This window comes from Excalfactoria chinensis, chromosome 5, assembly GCF_039878825.1.
Source record: "Excalfactoria chinensis isolate bCotChi1 chromosome 5, bCotChi1.hap2, whole genome shotgun sequence".
Classification (NCBI taxonomy): domain Eukaryota; kingdom Metazoa; phylum Chordata; class Aves; order Galliformes; family Phasianidae; genus Excalfactoria; species Excalfactoria chinensis.
Window position 1 is genome coordinate 19419320 of NC_092829.1, and position 22409 is coordinate 19441728.

The window sequence follows — 22409 nt, forward strand, 5'->3', positions numbered from 1 at the left end:
TGTTTGCCTCAAATCCCTTTCTGCTGGAAGATGGGGGCAGGGATGAAGTTGTCAACCACACTAACCCCTTTCACAGCACTGTATTCCTTACTTACAACATGTAAGGTAGAATAAACATGTTGTTTATTAAATATATATTTATATATATATATTGTCTCTTTCAGTCACTTTACGGGATTTAAGCCTGAGAGAAAAACTACAGATTAGCAGTATTTCATTCTCCTTCCTCTTAGACAGAAAACACAACTGAGTGGTCTTACCGCTTACACCATGAATCAAGCAGCACGGATGGCTGCTTCACACCGCAAGCTCTCAAGAGCACCTTTGACAATGCAGGATTTTTACCCCGTGGAGACAGACTGCACTAATTCCCTTCATTGCAGAAAGTTTCCTGCTTCTCACTGTGCCCCTTTAGCAGGGTCACCGGTTCGTCTCAGAACCAAAACACGCATGCAGCGACACAGGTCACTATTACCAAAAGAGCATCCGCTATTAAAACCACGCTCGCGTCCTTCAGGCCCACCGCTAACCCCGAGCTGTCGGGCCTGGCACCGAAGGGATCCGGAGGGCGACCGACCGGGAGGAGCTCCGCCAAGGGGCTCGGAGACCGGCCCCGCCGCTCCTCCCGCTCGGCTGCCCGCAGGAGGCAGCGCGCAGAGGGGCCGGCAGCAGACAGCGCGCACTTACCGCACCGCGGCACCCGGCGCCCGCTCCCCCCCGCGCCTCGCACGTGTCGCGGCGCTCCCCGCGCGGCATGCCGGGACGCGTAGTTCCCAGCACCGGGATTGCGTTGGGGTGAAGCCGCCCAGCACGGACGGAACTGTCCCCGTGATCATAAATGCCTGCACAACGCGGGCTCACTGGTAAACAGTCTCCTAAGAAACAAAGCAGCTACAGCTTAAGAAAGGCAGAACTACGTTCGTGTTAGCTCATTCGCCACCTCCATGGCTGAGGCTGATATTCGGCATAGCTGTGAAGCATCCATTAAGAAACTATCACCTTTCTGCATCGAAAAGATCTGAAACAGGGGCTGTGTCCCCAGCACTATCTCTGATTCCTGAGCACAGCTCGCTGGTTCTACCCAGGATGTCCAAGAATACAGCCCGGCCAATGCCCCGCTCTGACCATTACATCACAGACATCTGCCTCGTTCCCAACAAAGGGAGCAGGTCAGACTTTGCCAGCCTCTCCTGGAAAATCTGCGTGAGGTTCCTCCACATTAATGCTGTTCCTCGCAGCTCTCCATTAAACAGACTGATGCTGGGTCTGCTGGGGAAGAAAAAGAAGAAAAGCTTTTGTAGTCTAACAATGCGGTGTGCTGAAGTGCAGTGGGCAATTTGGTAAGCAATGCTCAATCTTTCCATAATTAGAACAAGCACCTAGTTAGAGTGATCACAGCTCTTTTGTCTGAGCCTCCACAGGGTACTCAAGAAAGAGCCTGGCTCAAAAGAAAGATGCTGGCTTGATTTCCGCTTCCCTTTCAACCGGTGAATAAATTCAATCTCAGATTACCCCAAATTGCTGTGGAAGATGAAAAGTGAATAGTGTTTCCTTCTCTTTTTTTTGACATCCCAGGTGTGCGTCTTATGAAATGCTGAACCATACACAAAGCCTCGGGCCTCTCTGTCCAAGCAAAGGAGTGGGAAGTGCGATCCGATTGCTTGAGCAACAGGACCAGCCTTCACTGCTGAGAATCAGCATCTTTTTTAGATTTCCTGTGATGAAAAATACAGAAAGCTATATGGAAAGTCACACCGACACCTACAATTTATCATATGTGGGAAAGAAGGAACAGGGAGAGACTGAAACAATCCCAGAAAGCAAAGGATCCTATGGCTTTGCGGACCCAGGATGTCACAAGGTACAGGGAGAAACTGGTACCAGCAGAGTGAGAAGCATGACCCAGCAGGCCCTACTTTGCTTTTTGTATCTGTCCTGTCGTTCTATGGATGGGTACCAGTAAAACATTGAGGCAGATCCATGCTCTGCATCTATAAACAAGTTCAGCTCCAAAAGTCAGTGTAGCAATGCCAATCCATACATGCCAAAGATCTGGCTAGCAAAGTCTCTGCTGCTAGAAATCTCTACTTCTGAAACATTTTCTGAACCTTTTCTGGTTAGTTCAGATTACCAGAAGATAAACAACAAATACCCCTGTATAAGGCTTGATAGATGTGCAAAGCAACATGGAAGACAGGAAGCAGAATGACCTACCTAAAGCTAACTCCAGAAAATAACATAATGTACTCCCACGGGTCTCCTGCAGGGCCAAACCCACCCACATCCTTGGTCCAGTTTTAAATGGACACTGACAGATTTTGCCTCTGTCTCAGCAATGGAATGCACAGAGCTGACTCTGGGAGCCATCCCATTTTAGGTTACAGTCTTCCTTCATATTACATTGTACAAGGCCAAAATTTGGATGAGACATCTCTCGGTAAAAATGCCTGTTACCCCAGGTCGTGTAGCTTATGCAAGTCAGTAACGAAGGTTGTCTAAATGTGACAACAGAAAGAGACGTGCTGCTTGGAGAGCAGTGCTTAATGCGAGCTGCAAAACCTACTTGTACTACTTTTTTATCCCTCTGCAAGAATCAAAGCCTTTGCTCAGCACCGTTGCCCAGATCAGTTTAGACGATTGCACTCCACTTCCATACCCCTCTCTTATAATTTCTGCAGGCAAAAAAGTTCCCTTGACTTTGCTTTCTAAAGATGCTTGAAAATTTCAGCAGGTCACCACATCCTCTGGCCAAAGAGGGTATTTATTAGCAGTGAATGGAATGCATAACAAGCTTTACAAAACGCCATTGTAAAAGAAAGGTGTTACAGAAGCATCTGAGATGATTTTTGCCTATCTGCAAAATTGTACTCTTCTAAAAATTATAATGAGTATTAGAAATTAAACCAGTCTCCCTTTAAGTCATTCCAGATAATACAGACACGGCTTGAAGAATTTAAAGATTCCTCCAAAAGCACTAATCTAAATAGACCTTCTGAGCTTTTTCCCCCAGCTATAATTATTCCTTCTGAATACTGTCTGTAACCCCAAAGAGAATGTGAAGAGCAGGGGTTGCTGATGTTGCTGAACTTTTCCATCTAGATAAATCTCTTTCTTTTTCACTGTTTAGCATCTTACCTGTGGCATAATTTATCCCTTGAGTTAAGAAGTGTCATTTATTTTGATCATTTTTATTCCACAATGCGCAGTGACTATTAGGCATACAGGTATCCGATATTAGCAATAGCTTATTCCATTACTTTGTATTGTCATCTTCATTTGTTACAAGATATTTCATGAGCCATTTAATTCTGCATTTGCAAATGCGGAAAGTGCTGAAGTAGATAAAAAAAGATGGAGAGGATTTAATAGCCTACATCTACCCCAAAAGACTCCTTGGAATGCACCAGAAATACACATTAAAGGAAGTGTTCTCAAAACCAGCTGTGGTATTCACATGAAACTAAAAATGTCCCCACTGACAGCCAAGCCAACGATGAAGTGCCTGAACACTTTACTCACCATACAGAAGATTATTTTGGTCAACTTGTAGAAATTGATGCACGTGGAGATCTGACAGCTTTCCTGCCCAGAAATGCTAAGCAAAAAAAGATTATGGTAAAAGAAAAATGAATTAATCTTTCTTTCCTAGGGATACATATCCTTGGGGAAAAATGGGTTTAAGGATCTCAGATCCATTCCTTGCTTATTGTTTCTTCTTATCAAAGAAGAATTCACCAGAGCTGGTATCTCTGAATTAAAACTAAGTCTGGTGCATGCAAAGCCCAGAACTAGGGGATACATGAAGATGCATGGAAACCATCAGCTCACAGAGCTGGGAGAGAATACTTTTCTTGCCTGATGCTGTATATACTGTGGGACACGATGTTTCACCTGCCTGGTTATGTACAGGCCCCGACTCAAGGCTTGCCCAAAGGAGATCTTGTAATACTGAAAGCATCTCTTCCCAGAGTGCTTTCAGCTTTGATTAGAAGGTAACAAGAGATAAAGAAATAAACACTCTTCACAGTTTTCCAAAGGTTAATCATTCTCTTTGTTAAGCATTTCTGCCTAATTTCTCTTTTGAATTTCTCTGATTTTCTGTTTTCCAGGACAACACATTCTGTACTTAACCTCCACTCCTGCTTCACAGAATCACAGAATTGTAGGGGTTGGAAGGGACCTCCAGAGATCATCGAGTCCAACCTCCCTGCCAAAGCAGGCTCCCTACACCAGGTAGCAGAGGTAGGCATCCAGACAGGTCTTGAACATCTCTAGAAAAGGAGACTCCACAACCCCCCTGGGCAGCCTGTTCCAGTGCTCCGTCACCCTCACTGTAAAGAAGTTCTTGTGCACATTCGTGCGGAACTTCCTATGCTCCAGTTTCTGTCCATTTCCCCTTGTCCTGTCTCCACACACTGCTGAAAAGAGTCTGGCCTCAAAACTTTGCCCCCCACGCCTCAGATATTGATAGACCTGGATCAGGTCCCCTCTCAGTCTTATTTTCTCAAGGCTAAACAGACCCAGTTCACTTAGCCCCTCTTCAAAGGGGAGATGCTCCAGGCCCTTCACCATCTTTGTGGCCCTCCGTTGGGACTCTTTCCAAGAGATCCCTGTCTTTTTTGTACTGGGGAGCCCAGAACTGGACACAGTACTCCAGGTGTGGCCTTACCAGGGCAGAGTAGAGGGGGAGGATCACCTCATCCACACACACACACAGTCTGCATGGAGACAGCAACTGTGCAGCTGTGAGACTGAGGAAACAGCAGAGGAGCAGCAGCAGACAGCTAATGTTCTGTTTGAATTTGTGTCTGCCTTACAGGTTGTGCTGCAAAATAGACCCCAAAGCTGTGTGTTTCCCACACAGTAGTAGATGACACACCACAGCACAGGAAAAAGTAGGAACTGCAGGAGGGAGAATAGGTCATTCCTCAACTCCAGATGGGAACAGGGAAAGGGCTCCTGACCAGGCGCAGTACTGTCAGACAACAGCAAGTCTGCTGCTCAATGACTGACAGGAAACGGTAGGAGAGATGGCAGATGAGCTCTGCTGGTGACAATTATTGATAAGCGATACATGTCAAAGGCTCGTATCCTCAGCTTTGTCTGAAGAACTCCTAGGAGGCCAGCTGTCCTGGACAGAAGGTGACATCTCTGTCACTCACGGAGACGATGACAGAGCTGCTGCCACCAAAGCACAAACCCCAAACCCAACTCCCAGCGGAGATGATACACGCTTTGGTACAGGGCTGCATCAGGAGCTCCTTACCCTCCTTCAGCCTTCCCTTCCTAGCAATTCTGGCGGGCGAATGCGGGCTGCAGGACAGCGGGCAGCGGGCACAAAACGGGACACGGTTGGTTCCATCTTTGGATTGGGGAACACGCTTCCACTGTGTGTACGGCAGAGCGCCGGCACGGGCTGCCCACAGGGGTGGGTCTATTCACCGCAGATCTTCAAATGCCGCCTGGACGTTGAGCCACACGGACCCACACGGACCCACACAACCCCGCAGCCTCGTCAGCCCGGTGGCCCCACGAGACGCAGCGCCGCCCCACGCGCGACCCGCGAACCACCACACTCCGCACGCGCAGCTCCCAGCAGCCACCGCGCTCCCGTCGCGAGGACGCGCCCATTGCCCGCTGTGACGTTTCCCTGACTACAACTCCCGGCTGCTCGCTGCGGCGCATGCGCATCTGCGGCGCACCCACCGCCACCCCCCCCCCCCCTCGTCCCGCGGCCTAACTCCGAGTCGGCAGCGGCAAGATGGCGCTCACCAGGTGCGTCCCTCCGGCCTTCCGCGCCGTTCTGGTCGCCGTGATGAGGCGCTGCTGGCTTCTGGGGAAGCGCTGGGTGCGCGGCCTGCCGAGCGGCCCCTCCTGGATGCGGGCCTACGGCCGCTGAGCAGGCCGGGGTGCGGGGCGGTGAAGGCCGGGCCTGCGGGAGCTGCCTGCGCTGCTCGCTTTGTGCGGCCTAGAGCGGGACGGGGCCTCCGCGCCGCTGCGTGCGTCGGGGTGGTAACGCGCGTGTTCTGAGGGAAAGGATTGGGGCTGGTGGGATACCTGTGCTCTTTTCGGCTTTTCCTTTCCGTGAGCGGCGTCTTTGTTACGAGCTGCTGCCCCGAGAGCGCGGCTCCGCGGCCTGCCCAGCTGTACAGAGCTGGGAGGTGAACGCGAGTGCGCGAGTTGTAGCGTGCCGAGTCGGGACGTGGGAGTTTGACTGTGTGGCTTTGGACCGGAGATGCCCGGTTGGGAAGAACCGCTCGTAGGTTCGTCGGTGGGAATTTACCTTTTTAAGAGTTGTTTTTTTTATGTGTCTTTTTGGTGGCTGTCTGGGGACGTGCAGTTTTTTGCCAGCTCCAACCCAGTTGTCCCAAGACCAGCTAGAGCTGGAAGAAAGAGCGAGGGCTCAGAGATCCAGGCAGACTGCTCTGGTCTCATCACGAAGGGAGCCTCCCCCATACGGCTACCGGAAAGGATGGATACCGCGGACATTAGAGGTAGGTGTTTAAACTCACCATACTATACATCTGTGTTAGTGGGTAAAAGTGCGTCTTTCCAGAGTAGAGGTAAACTATGAGGTTTCTTGAGATAATCACAGGGAATCGTGCAGGTCTACATGCAGAATTTCCATCCAGATTAATGCATTCTTTGTTTGGAGGAAGCTGTTCCAATTCATGCTGTTACTTCAAAAGTTTGGTGGTAAACAGCAAATTTTAGGGTTTCTTGTCTTGTCGTGGTAATGTGGAAATAGGTCTGTGGTCCTTTCTATTTAAGGTCTGAATGTAGTGACCCTCTGAGAATGACACCCATACCAGCCCTCTGTCATTATGTGTTAACTATGTATCTGGATTAGAAGTGGGATAAGTAGACAGGTGATAGCAGGGGAGAGAATGCTCCTCATGTGTACTGTGTTCTTAAGGTAGCAAAAGGTAACTGCTCTTGGGGGGTGTTAAGTGAGAGGAATTTGTCAGATGTGGGAGTGCTAGATAAGGTGACTCAAAGCAGTAGTTTCAGTGGCTTTCTAAAGTAAAATACTTTTATGGAATTTTGGCATTTAATAAAGGATGTGGTATTAAAATGTATAGTTCAGTTTTCTCCTTATGCTGCTCATTACTAAAGCTGCTGTTTGAGTACTTGCTCTGAATGTTAGGGGGAGAAGGGGGAAAAAACCTGACTTAAGTTAGTTCCATCTGTTCCCAGCATCACTGGGCCAGAAAATGCAGCACATCTCAGAGAGAATTCCCTTTTTGCCTCATAGACAAAACCAAATAGTAATTGCTTGCAAGTATAGACTTTATCTGCTTATCCAGTAATGTCATAATTGAAAAACAGCATCTGTTCTTAATAGATTTGGTCACGTACTAAAATCTGAGGGATGGCTGAATTTAGTTCTGGATTATACTTCGGCACCGATTCTGTATCTAACTGTTGAACTGGATGCGGGGCATCCACTGGAAGACTTTAAACAACTGAAGTTGAATTTCAGTGTGCACTTGAGGCTAGTGTGAGCACGTGCTGCTCTGGAAAGATGTGTTCTGCCCAATTATTCCAGTCTCAGCCCATGCTGTCTGTTGTAGTGGTGTTAACTGTTTGGTCTCATGGTGAATATGTGGGGATCAAGCTACCCAAGACAGCTACTCAAGTCACCTGGTTTGCTGTCGGGCAGAATCAAAGCCATTGCAGCATGGTGAAAGGGCACAATAGTGTTGATTAGAGAAAATGCTTCTCCTGGGGTTTTGAAACCGTAGCCTGAACTTGGTTTAGCAATTGCGTGCCGGTTGTGTTTGCATCTTCAGTATTACTGAGTCACAATGGTCTGCTTAAAGAGGTCTTCAATTTATTCTGCTCCTTAAATGGTTTTACAGCAAGCAGTTGAACGAGAGGAAAAGTAAACTGTTAAGAACATGAGGCTATTGGTTGTTTGTCCAGTTTTCAAGTTGTGTCAAAATAAGGAAATTGCTGTCTTGGCATTTGTACCATTGTAAAGCAGTGAGCTGCAGGCTTGAGAGGGTTGGAAAGCTTTATAAATGTCTTCACCTAATTATGATAGGATAACTAAAATTACAAGAATAGCAGTTCTGGGATGAGAATCTGTAGTGGTTAATTTTTGTGTATTTCAGCAGTTGCTTTATTGCAGCAGATAAATTCTAGAAGTTGTAATTAATAACTTGCATGTGAATTAAATACTTGATCGTTTACCGCCTGTCATGCTGTAGTGCCTGCACATCCAGCCAGTGATATAAGCAGTTTCTGTGTAAGAAATAATTGTAGACAGTTTCCTGCAGGATGTCTTTGTATTTCCATTTCACAAGTGTAAGGTGTAGTCAGCTGTTCTCTTACAAGCCAGAACAGTAATGCTGCTAGAGCATTTTTAGCAGTGTTTCATTTTGTACCTGGTTTAGTACCAGATCTGGAGGGTGGTGGGTCCTACTTGTGGGTTGGAGCTTGATGATCCTTAGGGTCCCTCCCAACCTAAGCCGTTATGTGATTCTGTACTTATACCATGCTTTTGTCTTTCAGTCATTCTCTACTTTTTTTTGTGTGTGTGTGTAGGATTTTGGAGATGGAGGTGCTTTTCCAGAAATTCACGTGGCCCAGTATCCATTGGATATGGGCCGAAAGAAAAAAATGTCCAATGCTTTGGCTGTGCAAGTGGATGCAGAAGGAAAAATAAAATACGACGCAATTGCTCGACAAGGACAATCAAAGGACAAGGTAATGCTTTTTTCAAAGGTGTGGATTGTGACACAGACCTGGAGAAGTTGCATGTTGCACGTACTTGTGGTCATTGGTTTGGTGTTAGATAAATTAAATGAATTACCTCCTTGAAATATGTTCTGGTTTTCCTTAAAGAGCTGAAACGATGTCAGACAGATGTGAGCATTTAGACTAGGAGGATAGGATGAGCAAGAAGTTTGTTGCCATGCGCGTGATCCTGTTTTGCAATTAAAAAGATGAGATAGAGATGATGAGAGTCTCTAAGGAAAACTTAATTGATGGCATAACAGCTTTCATTAGAGGGCTTTCCCGTGAAAGCAAGAAGTTGAAAGCAGGCCTGGTCACAGGTAGTGTTATTTCAGTGTGGAAGGAAAAGGGGCTAAGAAGTCAGAAAACGCAGTTTAGCTTTCAGAATACTAAAATGCATCTTGTGTTTTCCTAATGTAGTATTTGGAACTCCTGTCTCTTCATCTGTTGTTTTTCTATTGTTTTGCAACAAGTTGCAGCAAGAAGTATTGCTGGTGTTTATATAGTGGAAATCTTGTGTTAAGTTCTGCGATTTCACTGAGTTTAATGGGATTCACCTTTCATTCCCCATCTGCAGCTCTTTCTAAAAACAAAGAGGTTATATTTTGTCTTGTGCAATTCAAACTAGTGTTGATGAAACAATTTGTTTGGGTCTCCCAAGTTCCTTTTGTGGAGTATCTTATTTCTGCTTTTTCAAATATAACAAAGTGGACTACATTAAAGCTTTGATTTTGTTTTAATTTCTTCTGGTAAGTGTTGGTGGCTGGAATTGAGGCATGACCAAAAGTTTGACGAGCTCCTTGTTATAGAGAGCATCTCCTATAAGGAAAAGGGCAGCTCAAACAAGCAAAAACATAGTGATTATTGTAGTTGATAGATGTAAATAGTTGTTCTCAAGATAATATTTCAGTTTCTCATCCTTTAATTTAGATTGTCTTGAAAAGCTTATGGGTCTGTAATGTGCCTGTTAATGCAAGGAGAGGAAATTAGCTAAACAGAAAAGCATTGTCTCACAAACAAAATAGGGCAAGCATTAGAAGAATATCAGTGGAATTCTTTTATTATAATGGGCTTTTGTTGTTTTCAATTGATCCTGCAGTAGCTAAAGTTGCAGAGAGTTAATGCCAATAGGATTTCATATTTAACTAATTCTCAGTTGGGTGTAAAAGCGTTACAAGTGGTATATCCTCATCTCGTGCATCTGAACTTACTGCAGCACCTTTGGGAAAAAGAAAAAAGTTCCAATCAGTCAAACTCCATGTCATACAGATGGGGAGCAGTCTGAGAGAAAACAAATCTAAATAGTGAGGGGACTTAGACTGGATTTCAGTCAGACCTTGTATAGCATCTTGAAATATTTGTCAGGAGAAAGATGCTAAAATATTAATGGCACAAGGAGAATTTTGTGACATTGAGTACTTGATAAATAGAAATTTTACTTATCCCAAAATGGGATAAAAAATAATCTGGGGAAGAAGAGTAGGTGGGAAGTAACAATCATACCTGTTATAGGGGGAAAGCTTTAAGACAAATAAAAAGGGGGGGGACGGAGAAGGTATACATAAACCTCAAATCTTTACAACTTGGTCAGAGATACAGATTCATTTATAGGATCAGATTTAATTTTCATATAATAAGCTTATTTAGATGAATGTCAGCATCTAAATATATTTTTAAAAAAGTTAGAAATTATAATAAACTTAGGAGGGGAAAAAAAGACCAATCTGCTGCTGTGCATTATTTGGTTCGGAATTAGGGAAGTAGTATAAAGAACAGATCTTCATAGTAGTGTGCCTCCAGCATTCCTTTCATCTGCTCAAGAATATCACATATCAAGCTCTTCTAAGCTTTTAAGTACTATTGGAAAACTAGGAGAGTTGTAGTAAGTTTATCTTCATGCTGTTAATGTCTGTCATACGAGTTCCATAAAGATCTGCACCAGCATTCATTAAATAACTCATCTGTTGGACTTGGATAAAGAAGCAGGCATGTTCTCATTTTGTGGCCATAGTTAGTGTGGCATAGCTTTTCCAAGACTGGGCTCTGTTAGCAGTTGAACTAGAATTAGGGTTTTCTTGCTTCTTTTCCTCAGCTCTTCCTTCTGGAGCGCTTTTAATTCTAACTGCACCCAGCTTGGATGTAAATGCTGAGATTAAAGGTGTGATGTTGTGATTCAGGGAGGAGTAAAGTTGCAGGAGAGTACAATATTTGGAACAGTTTCACTGGAAATAACAAGTATTATTGCTTGACTGGTTTTGCAGAATACCTGATAAAGTATTAGTAAACATGTCATGGAGAGCTGTTCTTTAGTGATCTGGGAGAAGCTGAGTAATGTGTTTTCTGTATGGTAGAACTTTGGATAGTGCGTATCAGCAGGATTACATACAGACATCTTATTATCCTGAGAGCAGCAGCTGTAATTCAGATATTTCTTCAGTCCTAATACTTAGAGTTAAGAGAAGCAGATCCTTAACAGACTACCAGGAATGAGAAGGATTTTCTGATACTGTTCTGTGAGTTACTTGGTTGGACTGAGCTTTTAGTTTTGCTTTTGCGACAATTTATGGCTTGTTTGATGTTGAATTTAGTATTCTGCCTTCTTGTAGAGGCAGCAGTTCCATCATCCAGACCCCGTATCTGGGTGGCTTGTCAGCAGTTTGTACTGTTGCACTGGTTCATCTCTCTTGCATCTGTTCCTTTACATATTTAAAAAATAGTTGCTTCAGAGAATTTTCCTTGAAAAATGCTGACATGATTGAGATTGCCTTCCCCAACCAGAAGGCTTATCAGTCTGAAATTCTGCCAGATACGAAACGCTGGGTAACATTGATGGATCTGGACGTGCGACCTTACATATATGAGGATGAAGTTCCAGGCTGTTATCCATAGGAAGGACTCCTAGCACTAGCTGTGTCATTCGTTCCTGAGAGTTCTTCCAGTACTTCCTGCTGAAAGTCAGGCTGAAGTAGTGCTTGGAGCATTGATCATTGACATACACATTGGTGAGACTGGTACACCATCTCCTTACTGGGCGGGAAAGAAGGGTTGTAATTGCTTACCGTGTTCTTATTAGGTCAGTAAAGGAACTGAACTATTAGGTCTGTTAATTTTTGTAATGGCAAGAATGTTTTTTTCTGTGCAGGAAATGGATTTCATCTTTGTGGCCCAAGGCTGTGGCTTAGTTGTTAAAGGAGAAGAAAGGAGTGACAAATCTTATCAGTTTACTCATTATTGTGAATTCAGTTGAAGCATTCACATGCATGTAGGTATTCCTGTCACAGCAATAGGACAGGTTAAGAGACCATGAACTGAACTAAAGTAATCTCAGAAGTATTAGTTTCTCATAACGTGTTTGCCTTTTTGGTGGGGTTTGGTTTGAGAGCTTGTTGCTAGTTTTCCTGTAGTATGTTAGCTAGGCTTCCAACCTGATAACTGTAATGGCTTCTAAAATGGTCTGTACTCTGTATGGAGAAGTCATTCTTTGATGAAGAAGGCATTCAATCTGCCACGCTTAATAGTAGCTTCTTGACAACATGTGGGATTGATGAGAACTATACAGGGCTGCTCTGGATAGATAGAATAAAATGTATTGAGGAGAGATGTTCTGAGTGTTAAATTAAGAAATCGCTGTTAAGATACTTGCCTCTATACATTGTCTTTTGGAACTCTGAATGTGACTGATGGCTAAATCCTGCCATGAGCTACTTAGGTGAAACTGTTCTCTTTCTCATGGCATGTGGCATGCAGATTTCTGGGTGCTGCCTGAGACAGTAAAGGAATTGCCTGTCTGTACCAAAAATTGAGCCTTTAGTTTGTAGCTAGAAGGCTGTTCTGCTTTGCAGGCCAATGCTTCCTTTTAAATCCCCTGCATGGAAATAGGAGGGAATTAGAATAACAAACTGTCCCAGTCTCTTCTTTATCCTGGATCAGTAGGACTTCTGAATGTTAATGTTGAAATAAGGCAATGTCTAGAAGAACAACACAGTGCAACATCTTTATCTATACCAGCTCAAAAAGGACTCCAGTTAGAACTTGCAGCCATATCAGGCTTTTCAAATTTTGATGGAGACAAAAACCAAATCTGATATTCTGATATTTATTTTTTTTCCCATATTGCTGTGGCTTTCCTTTTGCATGCAGTATTGTATGGCCTAACTGGTTCATGTAGCTCATTCGTACCTCTTTATGCAGTGGTCTTCAGAGAAGCTCTTAGGCTTTTCTTTTCCTTTTGTCTTCAGAGTTCTTGCAGCATCCTTAGTTCTTCATGCAGCAAGACGTTTGGATTTAGTTACATAGAGAAACCCTGCTCTTCAGGTGTCCCTCATTTGCAGTACTGTTGTTACTAACCTAGAGGATTGACGTGTTAGCACTGTTGGATGAGAAGCACTAAATGGTTTTTGCATGCCAAATTAATACTGAGGTGGAAGGTCAGCTTCCTAGTTAGACATGCACTTATATAAGCTTCAAATAATAGGTATAATGATTTAACTCGTTGAAGACTTTCTGATGGTAATGTAATGGTTAAATGTGAGACATTAATGCAACGGAATGGAGCTTTTTCCCTGTTCTTATCTAGTTACCTTCTTTCATTGTTTTTCAAATTGGGCCTTCAAAGCTATTGATACCCAGTTGCACATTGTATGAAGACTGAAGTATCCGTGTAAGCATTGAGAGTGTTTCTCAAATTTTCCAGGAATGAACAAATGAAATGAAAAGAATCTAAATGCTAAAAATGGCACATATGGAATTAAGCAAGCCTTGAAAAAAGAAATAAAAATGCAAATTTTCTGCCCACTGTGGGTCCTGAAAAAGGAAAAATGTGGGGAAAGGAAGCAGAGGTTTGTGCCTAATCCCAGCTCTGAGAGTGATTTCCATAATTGCATTCAGTTAGATTGGTTTTCTGTGATTGTTATCTGTAAATTGGGATGAGGAGCGTATCCTTGTTCTGGGGAAGTCACTGGAGAATGTGTAATTGTAAGTTATTTGTTTTGTATGGGAGCTTTAATTAGTACCTAACCTTTAATCTGGGGCTGAAATATTGATTATTGTTTTTTTAAATACTTCTATTTATTCTTGTTTTCCAACACTAATAACATATGTTGTCTTTTAGATTATTTACAGCAAGTACACGGATCTTGTGCCAAAAGAAGTTATGAATGTGGATGATCCTGAACTGCAAAGACCAGATGAGGAGACAATTAGAGAGGTGTTGTATGCACTGATGTGCCTGGCTCACCAGAAGTATATTGTACATCTCGTGTGTTTGAGTGAGATGCAGACTGTGGTATTTTCTTCTTCAGATAACAGAGAAGACGAGAGCAGCCTTGGAGAAATCAGTCTCCCAGAAAATTGCGGCCGCGATGCCAGTTCGAGCAGCGGACAAACTGGCTCCTGCACAGTACATACGGTACGTAGTGCTGGTGCATGCCTAGGTTGTTAGGTACAAAATTAGGATATTCCCTGACATTCAAGTCTGTCCTTCTGGAGGTACTGCAAAGCTGGTTTGTGTTATGAATTAACCTGCTGATGGTAACTTGGTTTGAAGTGTGTTGAAGTATGTCTGAGTGCATCATGAGTGGCAGCGCTTCTAATGGCTTATTGCTTTAGCGATAAAAATAGATTTGTTGAGGAGGACAATGGATGATGCAGTCCTGGAAATAGATTCCTTACTGGGAGATTCAAGCTGAAAGAAAGTTTGTTGCAAGATTCATCCTGTAAATAAGAAGCACAGCTGAAAGAATTTGTAATTGCCAGGAAACTAGTACTTGTGATAGTTTGGTGAATCCACATTTAAACAGAGAATAGAGCCCTGGGGAGATGCATTCTATGTAGTGCAGTTGATTACCTGCATATAGACAAGTGTTCTCTGTGAGGTTACTTGTTCCTGGCATTTACAGTGGAAATGCCTCCCGCTGGCTGGCATGGATAAAGCTGAAATGCAGCTAGAGCAGTGAACTGAGGGAAAACTGAGGTAGGAAGCGAATACTTGGCTGCCTGCAAAAAGCTGAAGCACTTTGTTTTATTCAGGTACACTCCATCTCAGCAAGGTGTTGCCTTCAACTCTGGAGCTAAACAGAGAGTTATTCGCATGGTGGAAATGCAGAAAGACCCCATGGAGCCTCCAAGATTCAAGTAGGTATTCAGAACTTCTTCATAGCAAATAAAAGACTCTGAAGTGTATTTCCATACAATGTTCTGATTGCATTTGTTTTGTTAATTGTTCAGAATTAATAAGAAGATTCCACGTGGACCGCCTTCTCCTCCAGCACCTGTGATGCACTCTCCTAGTAGAAAGGTACAAAATACCATAGCTGCCTGCTCACTTCTAGCTTCTAGGTGAAATCCCAAGTTCTGTGTTGATCTAGTTCATTTCTGTGCACCTTTTCTTCTTTGTCTTGTGATATTTTAAGTGATAAATGTGGTGCCTGGTACAGCCTCTTTTACTTCATTTTAACTTTTTCAATTTGGACATTTCTGAAACTACCTCTTCTCCTGCATAACTCATCAAGGGTAGAGTAGATTTCCCATGTGTAGGTTTGCATTGCAGGAGTTGTCTGTGGCATGGGCGAGTAGAGCCCTTGTGTGTTCTTTCTGCTCTTAGAAAAGCAATGGGTCATTTCTTGTATTGAGAGGAATTATCTGCTCTCAGAGGTAAGTGTAGACATTCTTCAGTTTCCTGCAACTTGAACTGCCATTTAATGCTTAAACATTAACAATCTGACTGTAAGTTCCAACCTGTGTGATGGAAGCTTAGGACTATGGCTTAATAGCTATGCCATAATTTTTTTCTCTGTTAGCCAAGGTACCTTGCAGAAACATTTCATTGCTGCTAAGAAGGGTTGTTGGTTTGGGGGTTTTTTGGTGTTTTTTTGGCTACTGTTGCAGTGAGTGCCCTGAAGCTCATTAACGTTAATGGTACTACAGTTGCATTTGAGAAAGAAAACTATTTCCTTTTGCTGTAAATCTAAAAATTACTTTGTTTTCTCACTTAAATCAGATGACTGTGAAAGAGCAACAAGAGTGGAAAATTCCTCCATGCATTTCAAACTGGAAAAATGCAAAGGTAATCAAGTTGTCATAAAATTATCTTGCTGGTAGACATGTTATTCATTTATATACTGGTCTTAAACACCTAGAGTTAGATAAACTGGTTTCTCCCAGCTCAGAGAATACAGGCTGTACAGCTCAGTTTTTTTTCCTCTCTGGCACATTAGAGTTGTCAAAATGACAACAGTACAGAACTGAGAATACATGGCTGAGATTATACACTTTGAAAGGAAAAAGTATTACTTAAAATCCCCATAATAGTGCTGTATATGAATCCTAAAACCAAAGTCTCTGGAGCTAATACAGTAAAGCCATCTGATCTGAAAAAGGAAAGGGAAGTTCTTAGAGAACCAAGCAGGTTTCTTTTAATACTAGTCTGAATCTTCAGCAAATTATCCTTGCCTCATATCCTATACTCATTTTCACCATAGGCTAGCTTAGCTAGTTCTTGTTTGAGTAGGTATATCTTGTACCTTTGGTTGTATCAGCAGGTAAGTTTATGTTCAGAGAGAAGGGAAAACTTAGAACATGCTGCAATGACCAATCTAGTTCTAGAACTTTAGCTTTTGTTGTGAGGCAGCCTCTTCAAATGGAGGAAGGACAAGCTGCGTGCACTGATGTTATTTTTCCTGCCCCAACACAGCTGCATCACTGGGACTGACACTAATTAGTAGATCAAATTTTAGGTTACAGATGCCAAAACCAAAGCAAAAATTTTGTAGAGTTATCTAAAGAATCTTAAAATATCTATAGATAGTTGCAGATTTCAGCTTCCGAAGGCGCAGCAGGCGGCATCTGGAGTCTCTTGCTTTTGCTCGCACCCTTGGCCCTTATTTCTCATTTTTGAGTCAGCCGATCTCTTAATAGGTTTAAAAACAGTTCAGGGAAGTCGAGTTTTAAATACAAACAGTAAAACTGCTTAGAGAGTAGGAACGCTGTCATCTGGAATTCTTAAAGCAAAAGGTGGAGCTTATTAATCACAAATTCATCCTCATTTGTACTTGAACTGAAAATGTGATCTAGATTTGGGGTGGGGGTGGAATTGCTTAGTATTGCCTGGTATGCATTTGGAATACATCTAAAGAAGGCCCATGGAGGTAAATTAATGATTGGCTGACTTCTGTGATAGTGGGTTTTTTTTGTTTGTTTTTGTTTTCTTACCAAATAAATGTAATAAAAGTTTGCTATTAAAAGTCTGACTAATTTTTGCAACTGCTCGTCTCCTCTTTAGGGTTACACCATCCCATTGGACAAGCGTCTGGCTGCAGATGGAAGAGGACTGCAGACTGTTCACATTAATGAAAACTTCGCCAAGCTTGCTGAGGCTCTCTATATAGCAGACAGAAAGGTCAGGTGGTTGTTTAAGCTGTTCTGTTTCATGTGGTTTTACCTTCATTATGGGCTTAATTCCTTGGGAAAATCAGCTGGGAGAGTCCTATAGCTTTTTGGTCTGTCCTGCTTCTAGGCTACTGTAACGTTTTTATCCCCAGTATGTTTGAATCAGTGGCTCAGTGTGGATTAAGCTATTGCAGGTCATGGCTGTTGTTCCTCAGCTTGAATTGTGGTATTTTTCTGGTTTTGAACTTTAACTATAGGACTCGGTTCTTCCCATTTACCGTGTAACTCCAGGACAGAAGATCTGCATCCCAGGTGCTAACTAGGGGTCTTATGTGTGCAGGCTCGTGAGGCTGTGGAGATGCGTGCCCAGGTGGAGAGGAAAATGGCTCAGAAAGAAAAAGAGAAACACGAGGAAAAGCTCCGAGAAATGGCCCAGAAAGCAAGAGAAAGGAGAGCAGGGATTAAAACCCACGTTGAAAAAGGTACATTTTGTTGCTGAGGTCTGTGGAGTCGTTTGGTTTTTTGTACTTTCTGAAGTGTAGGTTTGCAGAAATAACCTGAGAAATTAAAATACCAAAAATGTGTTTGCTTAATTCATGGGGATCTGAATTTCAACATCAGTTTGAAGGAGATTGTTGAGAAATTGATCACTGTGACTGGATCAGTGCAATGTAATGGCTTTCATGGACTGTTCTAATTTGATTTCTTTTTCAGAAGAGGCTTGTTTTGACTTCTTCTATGAGCACTAAATGATCTTTAAGTTTTCAAAGATGGTAAACACAGTATTCTGTCTCTGGTGTTGTTATAATTGGTCTTAAAGAGAAGTAGCTTTGGCTACCAGGCTCAGAATCTAATAACCTAACTAAATCATAGCCATTGTGGTGTGTTATGTCTTGATTGAAATGACATTTCAGAGATCAGGGCGCTGAACTTACAAAGCAGTTCTCTTAATGTCACTTAAAGGTGGAGAATGTGGTCATATACTGCAGCTGGGATGGACTAATCTGTTTCCAGCAGTACAGGCTGAGAACTAGCAGGCTGCAGAGCAGTTCTGTTCAGAAGCACCTCTGGGAGTCCTAGCGGACAGTGTGCTGAAGAAAAGCTATTGCAGCATGCCCTGCAGCATTCCTAGGGGCATGCTAAGCTGCATCAACAGGAGTGCAGCCAGAAGGACAAGGGAAATAGTTGTTTTTCCTTTACTGGTTATCTGCTAGGCTGCATCTGGAATAGTGCCCACTTAGGGCACTCTCAGTTCAAGACAGACATTGATGAACAGGAATGAGTTCAGTGGAGGGTCACCAAAATGGCCAGGTGGCCGGAGCATCTGCGTGGTGAGAGAATGAAGCATGCTCTGCCTGCAGAAGAGAGAGTGTGATGGTAACCTAATGTCAGCCTTCCTATGGAGAGATCAACAGCTACACTGTGGAAGAATGAGATAGTGGTTAAAAGCTGAAGTGGGTACTTCCACCAGTGTACAGGGAGAAACAGATTTCATCATGAGGACAAAAAACAGTGGAACAGGTTGTCCAGACAGGTTGAATGTCTATCCATGGAGTGTTTCCTCACCTGAAGTGGGGAGCTCAGAGCAACACGGTTTGATTTCAGCATTGATCTTGCTTGGAGCGGGAGGTTAAAATAGACACTGTATTGTAGCCCAAGCAATTTGGTGATGCTGAGTCACAGAATGTTCTTCAAGGTGCTTGGAAGATGCCTGTATTAGAATGACATTTTTATACTAACATGTAACAGAGAAGAGGGCATGAGACAGTCAACTGCAGTTGTTCGGGATATTAATTTGTAGGTGGACAAGAATTCTGAACTCTTTAAAGTTCAGAAAACATAGTTGTTGTGTATTTCTGCTGTAGCTCTTGTCAAGGACATTTAATTGCTTGTGGCATGAGAAAGTTACTGTTCTCCTTATGTCCAATTTGTTTAAAAAGTAACATATGGTGCTAAGGATCCCTTCTCTTTTGGAAATGAATATTGAATCACTGTGCCAATGTATGTGCTGTAGTTAATTCAGACTTCAGTAGCTGTCTGTAATAAGCAATCTTGCATGTGTTCAGAGGATGGAGAAGCTAGAGAAAGAGATGAAATAAGACATGACCGGCGCAAAGAGAGACAGCACGACAGAAATCTCTCCAGAGCAGCTCCTGATAAAAGGTGAGTCGCAAACAAAGAAGCTGCTTCATTACTGTGCTAGTACAGGATTCCCCACTACAGAAGCTATTACATACAGCTTTCTCCATTTCTTTGACATCAGTGCCTGAATTTTACCTTATGGAGATGCTCACTGGTGTGAAATGGTGTTATTGTGTTAGAATATGGTGGTGTTCCTGTGATGAGGGTTTAAAGCTCTCCCTGTTAACTTTGCTGGCTATATACAGGAAATAGATTGCAATCATAATATTTAATGAACATATAGTAAGTATTTTAAGTTGAAAGAAAGTGTGGGGCTAGCCTGCGGTAAGTGTTAGTCATTGATATAGCACTTGTTTGTAGAATCCATGTCTTTGGAAACTTAGACTATACGCAGTCAGATGTGTCTGACTCAAGAAATGTTGTGAATTTTCCAGATAAGAGAAAGTTTTAGTTATTTATTGTCATTTTTGTTGTTTTGGGTGGGGTTTTTTGTGCTCTTTTAGAGGGAGGGGAGGGCTGGTTTGCACGTATTCTGCAGCGTATTAAGGCTTGATAACTGTGTTCACAGCCAAGAGGTTGGTACCTGTACCTTTAGGGAGACCGAAATACAATCGGTGCATTTTTCTTGAAACTGTTCATCTAAAGTGAGTTTAGATTTATGAACGTGAGCTGAAGCAACTTGTTCACCCAAGCTAGTGAGATTTCCTGAGGACAAATGGTTTCTGGAGGCTTAAAATCTCTAGTATCTTAAAATTAGATTGCCCAGCCTTTCGAGAATATAATTACACTGGTTTGTGCAAAAAAATAAGTATGACATTTTAGACCGAATCAGCTTGATATAAATTGCAGATAGTGGAAAGTAAATTTAAATGTCATGCTTAGCCTGAATGGAAGTTTCCCAGATGTTTCGTTTGCCAGGAAAATGTTACCTAGTGAGCAACAGTACCAGTTAAAATGTGGTATCTGGGGCAAATAGAGAGCAGCTCATAGAGAACTGGGTTGCAATTGAGCATATAAAATATATATATATTTTAAAAAAGGTTTATCTGACTTGATAAAACTCGGAATTTTCATTTCAGGTCAAAGCTGCAGAGAAATGAAAACAGAGATATCAGTGAAGTTATTGCACTGGGCGTACCCAACCCCAGGCCATCTAATGAAGTCCAGTACGACCAGAGGCTGTTCAACCAGAGCAAGGTAAAAATACATGGTCACTACTGAGTAGTTTTTAGTGAGAAGAAGCAAACATGTTCCAGAGGGCACAGCTAAAGTCCAAAAGGGACCTTGTTTTAATGGATGGTGTGGATGAGCTCAGAGAAATCTCTACCTAATGGGCAGCAAACTGCTGATTTCCAAAATCCATAGCTGATGCAACAATCATTGGGATATCCAGAAAGTATAACTGGTCTAAAGTGGATTGGGTCAGTGGGGAGAGAAGCAGGAGAAAAAAGCTAATTTGTCTTCAAGTTGTGGTGATTTTGCTTTCTTTTGTGTGAATGTAGTGACTGAATAAAGAAAACGTGCTCTGAAAGAGAAGCAAGTAAATACTTGCTGTTCTCATTACTGTTTATATTAAAAAAAACGGAATATACAAATAGTTGACAGAAACATTTGTCTCTGAAGTTCTTACTATTGAGAGATTAAAAAGAGAGATTATGCTTTTAAAAGTCCCAAGATAGTCTTGCAGTTGATCAGTCAGTTCCTTTTCATGCCTCTAACAAAAGACTTGTGGGCAGAAGGGAAAGCTGACAAATCAAAATAGAACAAGCAGGCAGCTCCCCTGCTTCCGCAGCTTACATAAATTAGCGTGTGATTTAGATGAGTCAGCTTAAATCACATTTGCCAGAAATTCTGTTTAATGTGCATTTCTGTATGGTTGCACTTGGCTATTGTAGCCAGCTGTACTTGCAGGGCAGGCTGAAACAGTGCATTACTCCAAGATAGGAATAACCTGCAGTCCTGCCTGCTGCTTTGTGCCAGCGTAGAAGTGGTCCTGACAGGCTTGTAAACATGGTGTTATGTTGCCTGGACTTAATATCAAACCCAAAACTACTCATAGCATATGAAGAGCTTGAACTGATAGAAATAGTAGTAAATCATATCACAGCATGTTTTTATATCTGCGTGACAGCAAGCCTTTATCTTGATGTTAAAATAAATTAGCTAAATTTTGGGACTTATTTGTATTATACAGCTGTACACCTTTCTCCTTCACAGGGCATGGACAGTGGCTTTGCTGGAGGAGAGGATGAGATTTATAATGTTTACGACCAGCCTTGGAGAAGTGGCAAAGATATGGCTCAAAACATTTACAGACCAAGTAAAAATGTTGATAAGGATATGTATGGTGATGATCTGGAAGCTCGAATAAAGACCAACAGGTAAGAAAATAAAAACAGAATACTCTTTGTGCTCTGAAGTCGTGAACAGCTGAGTACAATGTCTTCTCCCACAGGTTTGTTCCTGACAAAGAATTTTCTAACTCTGATCGTAACACCAGAGGAAGAGGCAGAGACGGACCAGTTCAATTTGAGGAGGATCCTTTTGGTTTGGACAAGTTTTTGGAAGAAGCTAAGCAACACGGTGGTTCTAAACGGCCATCTGATAGCAGCCGCCCTAAGGAACATGAGCATGAGAGCAAAAAGAGGAGGAAGGAGTGAGTGCCTCTGTACCTTGAGTAACAAAGAAATGGACTACAAGCTTGGACTTCATAAAGAAATATGTTGTTAATATCACAGTGGTATATAGGGTGATGTCATGTAAAGAAGCAGTTCAGAACTCTTGTGCTGTGTGGAGATGCATATACACACTAGTTCCTCTACAAAGGACAGCTACCTATGAAGAGTGGAAGAATAAAGACCACTTGAAAACATTTCAGAGGGGAACTGTTCTACAGCAAGTACTCTGATGTTGCTAATTCCCTGTTGCCCAGCATCTCAGGGTAAGAATGTAGCCCCTTCCACCACAATAGTTTTATTAAGTAGCTGAAGCTTTTATTTCATTTGTTACAAGCTCTCCCACTGTAAATAACTACTGTCTCATGCTGTAATAGATGCCAGAGAGCTTCTACCTGTGTTTCTGTGTTGTTCCATAGTTAATTTGAACAAGGAAGGGAAGCAGCTGGATTCTGTTTTAAATCC

The 22409-nt window shown here is 42.6% G+C and overlaps 2 protein-coding genes across 11 annotated transcripts in view; one reads left to right on the plus strand and one right to left on the minus strand.

The window, feature by feature from the left end:
• ADCK1 (aarF domain containing kinase 1) overlaps positions 1 to 6302 on the minus strand; it is an 80330-nt gene extending 74028 nt beyond the window's left edge. For 2 of the 10 annotated variants that reach the window (XM_072337065.1, XM_072337063.1), the window contains exon 1: positions 5773 to 6269. Coding sequence is in view for 1 of the 10 variants with exons in the window: in XM_072337056.1 (XP_072193157.1) it covers positions 688 to 756 (69 nt within the window). In the remaining 9 variants the exon portion in view is untranslated. The other 8 variants (XM_072337061.1, XM_072337059.1, XM_072337066.1 and 5 more) reach the window with 7 other exon arrangements.
• On the plus strand, positions 5650 to 22283 carry SNW1 (SNW domain containing 1). Its single transcript, XM_072337067.1, has 14 exons — positions 5650 to 5775; positions 6341 to 6494; positions 8551 to 8712; positions 13853 to 13948; positions 14043 to 14149; positions 14770 to 14874; positions 14968 to 15037; positions 15740 to 15805; positions 17021 to 17137; positions 17468 to 17609; positions 19194 to 19290; positions 20349 to 20466; positions 21487 to 21650; positions 21725 to 22283. The coding sequence occupies exons 1-14, from the start codon at positions 5762 to 5764 to the stop codon at positions 21927 to 21929; spliced, it is 1617 nt and encodes a 538-aa protein (XP_072193168.1). The 5' UTR covers positions 5650 to 5761; the 3' UTR covers positions 21930 to 22283.
• The last annotated feature ends 126 nt before the right edge of the window (positions 22284 to 22409 follow it).